Here is a 13,484-nt window from a genome sequence, read left to right as displayed (position 1 = left end):
AAATGTTGAGGCAATTTTTCCCCATGGTATCAAAAATGTTAAAGGTGCCATAGAATGGAAAACTGTATTTACCTTGGCATAGTTGAATAACAAGAGTTCTGTACATGGAAATGACATACCGTGAGCCTCAAACACCATTGTTTCCTGCTTCTTATGTAACTCTCGTGCATGCAAAAGACCACTGAAAAAGAGGTGAATCCCAACATAACACCGACTGTGACGTTACAGTCGGGTTCATTAATGTTTATGCCCCCAAGATTTGCATAACGTATACCAGCCCATGTTCTAGGCCAGCTGGACCTGCACAGCCGAATCATCGATGCAGTGTTGCCAGATATTGCTTTAAAAAAATAAAAAAAACCTGATATTACAAAAAAATAAACCAAAATTATTGCAAATCTTTTACAATTAAGATTAGATAAAGATATCGCTGACCCTAAACTGCAACGTCCTACTTTATTAAAGAGGTGATTGCGATTTCACTTTTTTAACGTTAGTTAGTGTGTAATGTTGCTGTTTGAGCATAAACAATATCTGCAAAGTTTCAAAGCTGAAAGTTCAATGCAAACGGAGATATCATCTTTTTTTAATTCTGGCAGTTTAATGCCTACAAAAACTATAACAAGTTACTTCCCGGGTTCGTGACATCCCAAACCCTGATAAACCCCGCCCTCAGGAAAAGGCAGCAAAGGGTGAGAGGCCAAGCTGCACTGCTTTAGAGAAGAGGAAGAAAACTAGAGGTGTATGTAAAAATCTATTCATATATTAATCGCGAATCTGTCTTCTAACGATTCTAATGGATTCACAAGTTTCAAAATCAATGTTCTGAAGCAGCGGTTCTTAATACTGTTCCTCGAGTCCCCTGCTCTGCGCACACACTCTCACACTCACACTCTCACACTCACACTCTCACTCTCACTCTCACACTCTCTAGGGTCCCAACAAGGCCTCCGAGGTCCCCAGACGTGACAGGCAGGCGTTGAGCTGGTGCCACACCGAGCACACCCAAGAAAGCGATTTGCGTACAGGATCATCAGAGGTCCAGCACTGGCCCTGAGTCTGTGCAGCCACAGAGAAACTCAATTGAAGGGATGCAAATCAATATTTTGTTTCAATGGTCACCAAAGGAGGTATTTGGAACAATGTACTGATCAAATAGATGCAAAGCACCACAGAATCATCATTAAAGTGGTCCTTTAATCCTGACATCTACTTTAGGCTTTATGACAGTTTGTGAAAGATATAACAAGTAGCCGATTTGTAAATGAATTTTTCAATTAATGATTAAGTTATCAGCTTTCTGACCCTCGGAAGAGAAGAAATTGTTGAATAAGTTGTTCTTTTTTGTTTTCTTTGCACACAAAAAGTATTCTTGTAGCTTCATAAAATTACGGTTGAACCACTGATGTCACATGGACTATTTTAACGATGTCCTTGCTACCTTTCTGGGTCTTGAACATGGTAGTTGCGTTGCTGTCTATGTAGAGTCAAAAAGCTCTGATTTCAACAAAAATATTTTCATTTGTGTTCTGAAGATGAACGAAGGTCTTAAGGGTTTGGAATGACATGAGGATGAGTAATTACTGACAGAATGTTTTTTAATTTTGGGTGAACTATCCCTTTAAAAGTTCCAGTCTCCATTGTTTGTAATTAAAACAAAAATAACAGCATTTAAAACGTATTCTTTAACAATTAGTTATCAAAAAGAAAAAAATGTAATCGATTTTGTTGTGCAGTCTCAATGTTTATTTGAATGATTCAGCAGTCACATGGTATACTCTGAATAACCAGTTTCACTCTCAAATATCTTACATCATAGAAATAAGATTGTAGATTTTTTTTATACACTACCGTTCAAAAGTTTGGGGCTAGTAAGATTTTTTTTATTGTATTAAAAAGAAGTCTCTTATGCTCACCAAGGCCGTTTTTATTTGATAGAAAACACAATAAAAACAGTAATATTGTGAAATATTATTACAATTTAAAATAACGGTTTAAAATATTTAAAAATTTTATTTATTCTTGTAATGGCAAAACTGGATTTTCAGCAGCCATTACTCCAGTCTTCAGTGTCACATGATCCTCCAGAAATCACTCAAATATCGATAATATTGATTTGCATATTTTTGTTTTTTAATTAGTATCCACATTGAAAGTAGTTGCACTGCTTTCGTGAAGCATTTATTTAAATATAAATAAATTCATACATTTATTTAAATGTTTTTTGTAACACTACAAATGTCTTACTGTCACCTTTCATCAATTAAATGCATTCTTGCTGAATACAAATATTAAATGGTTAGTTCACCCAAAAATGAAAATTCTGTCATTAATTACTCACCCTCATGTCGTTCCAAATCCAAACCCGTAAGACCTCCATTCATCTTCGGAACACAAATGAAGATCAATGCGATACATTTTACAAAATATCTGGCAATACTTTACAATAAGGTTCAATATGTTAATATTAGTTAATGCATTACATATTAGGAACTATAACCAATACTGTTACTCCATTTATTAATCTAATTTAAATGTAATGTTTTGAACACTTCAGGTTGTAATATACAAGTTGAATCATTCAAATGTTTGGGCAAGATTTTGTTTTTTCATAAGAGATAAAACTTTTATTCAGCAAAGATCCATTCAATTATTCAAAAGTGACCGTTTCAAAAAACATTTCAAATAAACGCTGTTCTTTTTATTCATTAAAGAATATTGAATAAATATATAACAGTTTCCACAGTACTATTAAGCAGCACAACTGTTTTCAACATTGATACTCATTTCTTAAACACCAAATCAGCAAATCAGGTTACATTACCATTTAATCATTTATAAGATGCTTTTATCCAGAGCGACAAAAGAGGGTAATAGAAGAAATAAAAACAACAAAAATATTTAAGTGTTGTGACAAGTCCCGGTTAGTCTAACACAGTATTAAATATTAAATACACAGAATAAAAGGTAGATAGAAAAGAGATAGATTAGATGGAGCTATTGTCAGAGGGTCAAGTTATTATACTTTTTTTTGTAATAATTAAAAAGAAAACAAGTAGACAGAATAAAAAAAGAATAGAGAACTTTTGCTCAAGAGTTAAAATTTTTTTTATCATCAATATTGAAATGAGCTCTTCTGCTTTTTTTTCTTTTGGAAACCAAGATGCTTTTTTTCAGCATTTATTTAAATATAAATAAATTATGACATTTATTTAAATGTTTTTTGTAACCATAAATGTGTAACTGTCCCCTTTCATCAATTAAATGCATTCTAGCTGAATAAAAATATTAATTCCTTAAAAAAACTGATCCTAAACTGAATAGTACTGTATGTATTTGAATACATTTCATAAATGTATCAATGAATGAAAATAGAAAAGAGATAGAATAGATAGAGCTAGTGTTAGTGGGTCAAGTTATTATTTTTTATAATTAAAAAGATTACAAGTACATAAAAAGAATAGAGAAAGAATAAGGTTTATAGGAATAGCGCTTTGTATGATTTTTTGGTTACACTTTATTTTAAGATGTCCTTATTACAGTGTAATTATACATTTAAGTACTGAGTAATGTTAATTAACTACATGTACTTACTACATGTACTTACTATATGGTTAGGATTAGGGTTCGGTTTAGGGTCACTTGCATGTAATTATGAATAATTCATTGTTATTATAATAGTAAGTACATGTAAAATGTGTAACAATGTCACCTTAAAATAAAGTGTTACCGATTTTTTTATGTTATCTTAATATGTATCTTATTCTCACCAAGGCTGCATTTATTTCATATTTTTACAAAAATTCAAAGCATTTAAAAATATAGTAAAAGCTATGCAATTTTGAAATATTATTACATTTTAAATTATTATTATTATTATTAAATTTGAAAGTAGTGAAAGTAGTGTGAAACTGGCCTTAGTTTGAAGAGACTGAATGAAATGGCTACAACGCCCACCTTTAAGATGTATGGTAATGCGTCGACTCAGACGCTTCCGAACGAGGTCCCAAGGAGACTGAGGCAGCTCCTGCCCTGGCAACCATACAGCATCACCTGAAATACACACGCATAAAGGTAACAGTTTAACTAGAGGATTCAAGAGAGGTACATCGGCTAGATTTATGTGTCCGACTATGGTGAAAGACACGGATGTGTAATCCTAACTGGCATGGGAGCAGTTTTCATCTACAGTAGTACTGTGTCAAACTTGAGAGCCATGATAAATCAGCTTTTATCCTCCAAATCCTCGTCTCTCGCTCTTTTCTGTCTGTCAGTCTCCTCATGTTTTGTGTAAGGAATAGTAGATAGTCATCACGTTGCTCTCTGTAGGCCAAATCGCTTCATTTTGACATCTGCTCTTGGCGTTTGGAAACATCTTGTCTTAAGGGAGGAGTTGAGTGTAAACAAAAAAAAAAAAGAAGTGGTGAGAGAAAGTGCAAAAAAGAGAGGGAGAAGGCCAGAGGGGTGTGAAAGAGATAGGTGAGAACTTGGCGAAGGCTAGTTTATTTTCAGCAGCCCTGCATGACAACCCTCGGGTCGAGCCAAGCTCAGTTAGGCCTCTATCCCACGTCCTTCCCTACTTGGCCCACTGTGGTGTTGGACGACAGCCAAGACAAGAGCCATTTTAACTTCACGCTCACTAGAGCCAGTGTCAGCATAACTACTGAAGAGCCTACACAAGTAGATAATAGCATGTTTGTGTGGATGTGTGCTGCGTTCTATATTCAGAAGTTTTATACCACAAATCATACTAGTGACAGTTATATTTGATATTTATAACATACTGGGCTTTTTGGTCATCTCTTTTTTCTTGCATCTATGACAACAGCAGTATAAAATCGCTGAGGTGGGGAAATTAAAACTTGAACAGTGACCAGGGGCAATTCAGGAAGCGCTGCAGCTGTTCAGGAGGCTGGGGCCATCTAAGAATAGCCATTGCAAACGTGTCTCTACGTTACAGGTTGCATTTCAAAGAAATCATGAAATGATCATGGCTGCTTCTGCACTGTACATCCAAATATGTGAGTGAAAGGGTGAAGAAATGTCTAGGTCATATTTCATGTCAAAAAAAAAAAATGCTGTTTAGGACCATTAAGATTTCTTTTTTTTGCATTGAATTGCAAATTACCATAAAGCAAAAAAAAAAAAAAAAATGCAACAAATAAATAAATGAAAAACCAGAATGAAAATTATTCTGTTTGGAGACAATAATCTAAAATTACTACAGTGATATATACTTAAAATAGTGATTTACAAATATTTCAAATAATATATATTTCTTTGCATTACAGAAATAAAAATGTGATTTTTTTTTTAAATGTAAGAGGGGGATACATAAATTACATACACTACCATTCAAAAGACGGGATCAGTGAGTTTTTTTTTTAAAGAAATCAATACTTTTAATCAGCAAGGATGCATTAAATTGATCAAAATAAATACTAGTAAATACTTTTAGATTGTTACAATAAAATCTAAAATAATCTATTTTAAATAAACTCTGTTCTTTTGAAAATTCTATTCATCAAGGAATCCTAAAAAAAAAATATCACAAACATAACTAGCACAACGGCCCTCTACATTCATAAGAGAATGTTTTGAGCACCAAATGGTTTCTGAAGGCTCATGTGAAACTGAAGACTAGTAATGACGCAGTAATGGCTGCTGTAAATTCAGCTCGGTAAGAAATAAATTACATTTGAAAATATATTACAATAGAAAACTTTTATTTTTAATTTTAATAATATTTCACTATATTACAATTTGTTTCTGTATTCTTGATCAAATAAATGCAGCCTTAGTCAGCATAAGAGACTCCTTTCAAACAAAAAATCTAATTAACCTCTGAATTTACATTTTCTTTTGGTTTTGAGGTGAATTTTCATGAGATATTTGTATTATTATTAATTAAACACAACACATAACACCTAAAGTTATGGAGAGAATCAAGTTAAATGGAAGCAAATTAATCTAAATTTCTAGGCAAGTAGCTAGCTACATTGTAAGATGTACAGTAGATGTGTTTACCTATAACTACAGAGGCCATGCTGTTAGAAGAGAGCCCCAAAGTGTCTGCCCTGCCCAGAGCTTCCTCCAGTTCCCAGCTCCCACAAATTAGCTGGAGGTGACTGGTCAGCAGATGACTCAAGCTTCCTGTTAGTCCTTCCCAGCTAGTATGGCGCTGAATTGTAACTTTGCCAACAGCGCAGCCATCCTCTAGGAGATCCACAGGGCAAAGACGCTCCGGTGAGCTCATGAGCACCTGTACAACCACTATGTACCAATCTAAAATAGGGTAGAAATCAAAAGTTGAATGGTAAGGCAGGGGTCAATTATCAAGTCAACTATCACATTTGTACAAAGCTCCATCGCTCAAACTATACTTACCCAGGTTCTCTAGTAGGTCTTTGCAGTCATCTGTGGCAACATCATGTATGGTGCGATTGCATTTATCCCTCATCTCCATGTCCTGTTGACTGTGGTTACACAAAACCTCCAGGCATTTCTGTAAACCAGGAGATACATAAGCATGCAAGGCACCATCTGTGTTTATCAGTCTCCTCTAACTCTTGTTTTCTGTGTACTCATCATCAAACATGTCACCTTGTAGCCCCTGGATGCAGCAAAATGGGCAGCAGTCCAGCCATCCTGGTTACTGTGGTTGAGAATTTGACTGGCCCTGGTTATGCCAGGGTGTTGGAGCTCCTGGTTGGGGCCTGAAGGAGATGCAGGGAGACCCAGGTCTGGTTCAGGAGATGGGTGGTGTAGCAGGAGCTTCAGAGGGCCCACATGACCTGAACTAACTGCAGCGTGCAGAGCCGTGCAGTTGTCCTGTGAACAAAAAACACTTAAGTTTAAGGGGTAAACAGGTAGAAAAAATGTACATTTTATTATTTATGTAATTATTATTATTCATATTAGAATGCATGTTTTTGTATTTATTTGCAATATTGTTATTTATATATATTTTTTTATTCCAAAACATACTAATCTACCAATACACACACACACACTTACAATAAAGCAGATCACAAAAATATTAAAAACTGCACATAAAGATAAACCAACCACCAAATAAAAACCACCTTAATATAGACATTTAGAATTTCCCAGGATAATTTGGGTTATGTCAAGCCCAGTAAATTAGAGAAAACTGAGAAAACATCTAGGGCATAATTAAGTGTTTCTAAAACAGGCACCGTGATTACATTCTGAGCAACACACAGACAGCGAAATACCCACGCTCAACTGTTAAGGTAACCATGGAGATGAAAAGAGGGGCAGTGTTTCCTAAAGTGTTCAGAAACGCAGAATGTAATTGACATTTGTGTGACACTGGTGTCAGTGCGGATCTGAAAACTCACAGTCGTGACATGTGAACAGTCCGCTCCTGCGTCTAGCAAAACTTTCACACACTCCACATGTCCCTGTTCACAGGCCAGGTACAGAGGGGTCATTCCCTGCGAACATTCTCTCTCCAAATCAGCTCCGCATTTCACAAGAGCTCTCACACACCTACCAATGACAGAGCAGATATTATTGCATAGAGAAACACATCAGAGACATGAAATTGCGCAAACCCTGATAACACGATTTAATCACAACTGGGCAGGGCTAAATACATGTCCAAAAGAGATCCAAAACATTTTGTAATTTGGATACTCAATCCACATACTGAGGTAGTCACAAGCGCATATGAGTACATCACATTTTATTTTAAATGCTAATCCTTCTTGATGCATACCACCTACTCACCTGTCAGTCAGATGTAATTACATGCAGGTTTTTTTAAATACAAGTACAATCTAAAAACATGTATGTACACAATATGTGCATTGCATCAAATATTAATTTCAATGTAAAATAGTAGTTAAGTAGTTACATAGTAGTTAAGGCCACCTAATATCAAGTGAGACCAAAAATCCCATAAAAATGTATGAGAGATTAAAATTTGCAAGTATACTTGGAAAAAAAGTGACAACTTTTTGTAAAACTTATGATCAGATCACCTGATATGATGCTAATAACAGTGCAAAATGAGGCGCAAAACTGTCTGTTCTTGAAAACAAAAAAAAAGACTTAAAATGGCACAAAAGCGAGGGAATTGAGAAGAGAGGACTCACCCATGGTGACCATTTTCAGCAGCGGCATGTAACGGCGAAAATCCTGTTTCATCAACAGCATCAGCAGATGCCCCTGAAGCCAGCAGCAAATTTAAGCAGTCTAAAAAAATAGACATTAAAACATTATTTACATATTATAAATATACATATATATATATATATATATATATATATATATATATATATATATATATATATATATACACACATACACAATATTCACTGTGTATGTATACACAAGTTACACACATACAGTATATTCACTGTGTATGTATACACAAGTAATTCTAAATCTATAGAAAAACAATCACTGGATAATGTCTTATGCAAAACTTATGCAAAGCTAGCAAATTTCAATGATTTCATGCATAGAAATACTAATCTGCCCAGCACGTACCTGTGTATCCATTAAGAGCAGCAGAGATCAAGGCAGAGGTTAACTCATGTTGATGGTGATGAATATCCAATAGTGGATCTTGGTTAAGCAGCATAGACAATAAAGTGACATTTCCCTGGGAAGCAGCTTGGAGGAGAAGGGTTTGCCCGTCATCCAGGGGGACGGGGTCACCGCAGGTTAGCGAGGGGACTATGGAGGGACACCAGCCTGGGAGGGTTCAAGCAACAGCAGTAACTAGTGAGGCAGGGTGCTTGTATTGTGTCAAAATGTGTTCTCTGATCCAAAACATTACCCAGAAGAACGACTCCATTTGTCATTCAGAAATAATTTAAGGCCACTGCCACTGGCGCAGTGCTGACCGAGACAACTATTTTGTAGTTCAGCAACCAAATTCCTCTCCAGAGAGATGAACACACAAACATTTGTGTTCTAAAGGAAATGCAAGTAAGCCAAATTCAGTCAAAACAAAGGGTAAATGTTCATGTGATGTACACATTTTGGCACAACATTGGAAATGTATTATTCTAAAGAGTGTATCTACAATTCACACCCTCTCTCCTAGTAATCAGATCCTTTTTCAAATGCTAGTCAACTTCATCTGTTTTTGGATCAGGTTAAAAACAAAGAGTCAAATAAAAGACAAAACTCAGCCAGATAAATGAAATCAGGCAGCAGGCAGTTTATGGTACATTAATCAAAGTCACGCATCACAGATTGTGTCAGTCAAACTAAAACATTCTAAACATGAAGCAGATTGTGTGAGACACGTCAATTAGACAGCATTAGAAAGATGGAAACTACAGCAGAGAAACAGATGAATTTTGACAAAGCACAGGGAATACTACTGGCTAATTGGTACCTATGAAAACAGAATTCAAATGAGTGTGGATGTAACTAGTCTAGTATCTGATTTCTAATGCTAGGGCATGTTTGTAAATAGCTTTGTCTCTAGGGATTCTCTATGTTTATCTCGGTTAGTGGAGGGAGTTGAAGTGAGAGAGATAGGCTGTTTCATTGAAGTCCAGAGGAAAGCATAAGATTATTGGTTCTTTTCTGGATTAAAATGGGCGGCAGAAAGAGCAGAGGAGCATCAGAGAACTGCCATGGCTGAGTGGCTGCAGAGAGAGGGAGAAAAGTGCTAATTTTTAGCATTTAGCGATGACAGCTAGCTACCGACATCTCTCAGAGCTACCCTGTGGATTAGTCTCTAGTGACAATGAAGAGGAAGACTGCTGGAATACTTGCTCTGCTTTCACTGGCGTTACAATTGTCTTTCTCTGGTGGTCTCAGAGAGCTATGAAGTGGCCTACAGAGACAGGGTGGTATTTCAAAATGTGAGAGAACTCTAAAGCTTCTGACACTGTTTCCAAGGGGAAAATCTAACTGCAGTTGGAGCCGTCTCATACTTTTGGCTTACATACCAATGCATGACTCTACCTAACTGACATTTTTGTCAAAGCTTTTTTGGAGCTACCCTGCTGAAAAGACCAGCATATGTTGTGTTTTTTTTATGTTGGTCATCAGCGTAGGATGTACTGGTGTACTTTACAAGAAAGACCATGCTGTTTGAGCAGCCACCAGCTAGACTAACAACAAATTGGCACTAACCAGCCAGATCAGCAAGGACATTCCTGTTAATCTATGCTGGCCTTTATGGAAGGTATCGTTTTATTCTAAAACGGGTGTCCATTTCTGCACATTGAGGGCAACTGTCCTGTAGAGTTTAGCTCCAACCCCAATCAAATACACCTGAACCAGCTAACCAAGGTCTTCAGGAACACTGCAAATTTACAGAAAGGTGTGTTGGAGCCAGGCCCGGCTCCAGAATCAAATCACTGAGGGTGCTTCTTAAATTAGTGAGGGTGCTCTAACCTTTATATATATATATATATATTTTTTTTTTTTTTTTAAGTCCGTAATTGGCTACATTGCCCAATGCAGCAAAACCACATTGAAACAGAAATCGGTCTCCAGTGCGCAAACCATAATGCACTGCTCTGGATAGTTTGCCAAATCTGCAATAAAATGCCATTATTACAGCTTTAACTGAGGGTGCTATTGATTTTGTTTGAGGGTGCATAGCACCCCCGTAGAACCAAGCCTGGTTGGAGCTAAATTTTGCAGGACATTGACCCTCCAGGAGCAGGGTTAGACAACTATGCTCTAAGATATGAATTTACAGTTCTCCAAGACATCAACAGTATAATTCAGATGTAGAAGTGCATACTATTGTGGAGAATAAATGCAGGGAGGCATATTTAGGAATATTTAAGTACAAGATCTTGACAAATACAATTATATTGGGTTAGTTGTCTAGGAACATCTTTGAAAGAATGGCATTAATCATTAAAAATGCAGAGAATGACACCACATTCACAGGTTTCAAGTTTCTCTACAGCCGGTAAAACAAAGAAACAGATGGTGGCATTGACACGGTGGAGTGGTTAATATAAGACATTGTGGGAAACAGGTTAGTGGTGGAACACAGGAGAGGCAGAACCATGCTGTAGGTCAATGGGAGTAAAGGGGATAGAGCAGCCTCTGGCATCAGCTTCAGAATGGGTTACAGGAAAGACCCCTAGAGACCTGCTTTGTCAAGTGAGGGTCAACCTGACCTATTCATATCTAAAAGTGCTTTTGTGAAGTCAAGAACCTGTCCTGACATGGGTGCCCTCAAGAATCTTACAAATATTCTTGGTTACGTTGAAGTACTGTATTTCAACTGGCAGGTAACCCTAGTAGTGTATGAATACTCCTCTCTTGGTTTCTCCAAGTCTATGTCCTCCTCTGCTAGGACTTACTGTAGAATACATCAAGTATGGAAAAGCAGGGGAGTAGAGAGGAGAAGCAGTGAAAGCAAGGGTGAAGAATTGAGCACCCTTTTACCTGATGCTGCTGCCAGGGGGCTGCCCGGGTGCTGGGGACTATGGAACGTAAGACTAGGTGGGTTTATGGAGGGGCTACTGACAATGGTAGCTGTGGAGGAGGTGGTGACAGGGGGACACTCCACACATGCTGCTGTCGGCTGCGACCCCCATGGCCAGCTAGTACAGGAAGCACCCACCTGTGACGCAGTCAAGGCTGGGATTGTACCGCCCAAATCTAAAGAGGGCTTTGGTGGAAGCTGAGGGGTGGCAGTTGATTTGGCAAGGCCCACCCCCAGTCCTGTTCCTGGGGACCTGCTGGCTTCACCTACTACTTTGATTGGTGGGTGTGGAGGGGAAGGTGTCTGGGACAGTCCTGGTTTTTTTGGTGGGATGGGAGGTGGGTTACCCCGGTCAATGCGGGCCACAGTTGGTGATTTAAGGCCCATCTGGGGGTGGCCCAAACGCCCGGTGAATGGTCCCCCCTCAGATGCGGAGTGTGGCAGACCAGGGCGAAGGGCTGCAGGGGGGCCCCCTGATGGAGGGCTTGTAAAGCGGGAGAGAACTTGTGTGACTGTGTGGCGGGCCTGCTGTTTGGCTGCAAAGTTGTCTCGATTTGTGGGGGACAGATCGCGGGAAGGGGGGCTCTGGTTTGCAGTTCCATTTTGGTCCTGCTCCGAAGCAGAGGGTTGGAATTTGTAACGGGCCGCCTGGACACGTGGACTGACCCCAGTCGGCAAGGTAGCAGACATACCAGGTGAATGTGAACCATGCGCATGCGTTTGGCCTTCTCCTCCATTTTCTGCCTGAGAGCTCCCGTGGTGTAGCCCCCGCCCCACACTGGAAGTTTTAGGTAGGTTCATGCTAGCATAGGTGGAACCTGTAGGCTTGACGGGGATGGAAAGTGGTACCTTCTTAGCCCCTTCATTTTCCAGAGGTACATCTGTCTGAGAGGAGGCAGTCTTGCAGACAGTGGCCTCGGTGCCCACAGCCACAGATGTCACAGTCTTGGGTTTAACTGGGGCAGGAGGCAGTGGCGGGGCGTCTTTGCATCGCTCAGTTCTTAGTTGCTCCACCTGCTGGCGGAGATTCTCACTTTCAGCTCGCAGCTCCTCAGCACGCATCTCCTCGCGGCTAAGCCTGGACCGTAGCTGCTCTCGCTCTGTGTCAAACTCGGCCAGCTGTTTCTCCATCTCCGCTTCCATCTGTTGGCTACGACGTCGTTCATATGCCAGTTCTTCCTCCAGTCGTCCCACGGAGCGGCCTTCCTGCTCAGTGCAGGATGAGAGCTCCTCAAAGCGCTGGTTCTCTTCGACTACACGAGCAGCTAGCTGCTTGCATTCATGCACCAGTGACATCACCACGTGTTTATTTTTCTCTCGCTCATCCTTCAGCTGAGCCGACAGCTTCCTGTGTTCCTGCTCCAGGCTCTGCAGCTGCAGTTTCTCCATTTCAAGCTAGACACAGCAGAAGCAGGGCAAACGTGAGACTCGCAGAGAGTAGATAACACACACATAAAGCGAGACACTGATTATTAAACAATTAAAGGTTTGTCAGTCCAGTGGACAATGAGAAAATTAAAAAAATTACTTTAAAATCTAGTACAACAAAACTTGGAGTAAATGTCCTGAAATCAGAGGTCACACTATGTTAACCTTAAATAACTTTCTGCTTATGTCTAAGCTCCACTAATGAAGCATTTGCATTAATTTATCAGTTGTAGTGTTTTTCTATGTTTTATAAGCCACACATTTAAAAAAAAATCTATTAATAAACCCCAATGTCTATTTTGGAGACTGGCTTAATTAGCTGTATTTTTGTAAAGTAGGTCAAGGGATCAGTTCTCATGTGCCAAGGTATTGGCTAAGATGATCACATCAATCATGTTTGATAGCAGTTTGACCTTTGAGGTATCAGTTTCTTTTAATATGAAAATTGAATATCAAAATAGGGGACACACTACTACCATCAACTGCTGCAATACAATACTTCCAGGAAACAAAGATGACCAATTAGCTCTTATTCACACTACATGTTACAGATAAGAGTTCAGGCTTTATTTACAGATTTGAGCTGCTTAGCCTATGAATAAATTAATAC

General features: G+C 38.6%; 1 protein-coding gene across 1 annotated transcript in view; it reads right to left on the bottom strand.

The window, feature by feature from the left end:
- LOC107596990 (cortactin-binding protein 2-like) overlaps positions 1-13,484 on the bottom strand; it is a 47,869-nt gene that overhangs the window by 4,564 nt on the left and 29,821 nt on the right. The window contains exons 4-11 of the mRNA XM_016287875.1: positions 11,407-12,841; positions 8,521-8,727; positions 8,124-8,223; positions 7,365-7,515; positions 6,604-6,831; positions 6,388-6,505; positions 6,028-6,285; positions 3,933-4,053 (exon numbers count right to left, since the gene is read on the bottom strand). Coding sequence (XP_016143361.1) covers positions 3,933-4,053; positions 6,028-6,285; positions 6,388-6,505; positions 6,604-6,831; positions 7,365-7,515; positions 8,124-8,223; positions 8,521-8,727; positions 11,407-12,841 — 2,618 coding nt within the window. The remainder of the gene's footprint in view (positions 1-3,932; positions 4,054-6,027; positions 6,286-6,387; positions 6,506-6,603; positions 6,832-7,364; positions 7,516-8,123; positions 8,224-8,520; positions 8,728-11,406; positions 12,842-13,484) is intronic.

This window comes from Sinocyclocheilus grahami, unplaced genomic scaffold (genome assembly GCF_001515645.1).
Source record: "Sinocyclocheilus grahami isolate Dianchi unplaced genomic scaffold, SAMN03320097.WGS_v1.1 scaffold225.1, whole genome shotgun sequence".
In the NCBI taxonomy this organism is placed as follows: domain Eukaryota; kingdom Metazoa; phylum Chordata; class Actinopteri; order Cypriniformes; family Cyprinidae; genus Sinocyclocheilus; species Sinocyclocheilus grahami.
This window is presented reverse-complemented; position numbering and strand designations above follow the sequence as displayed.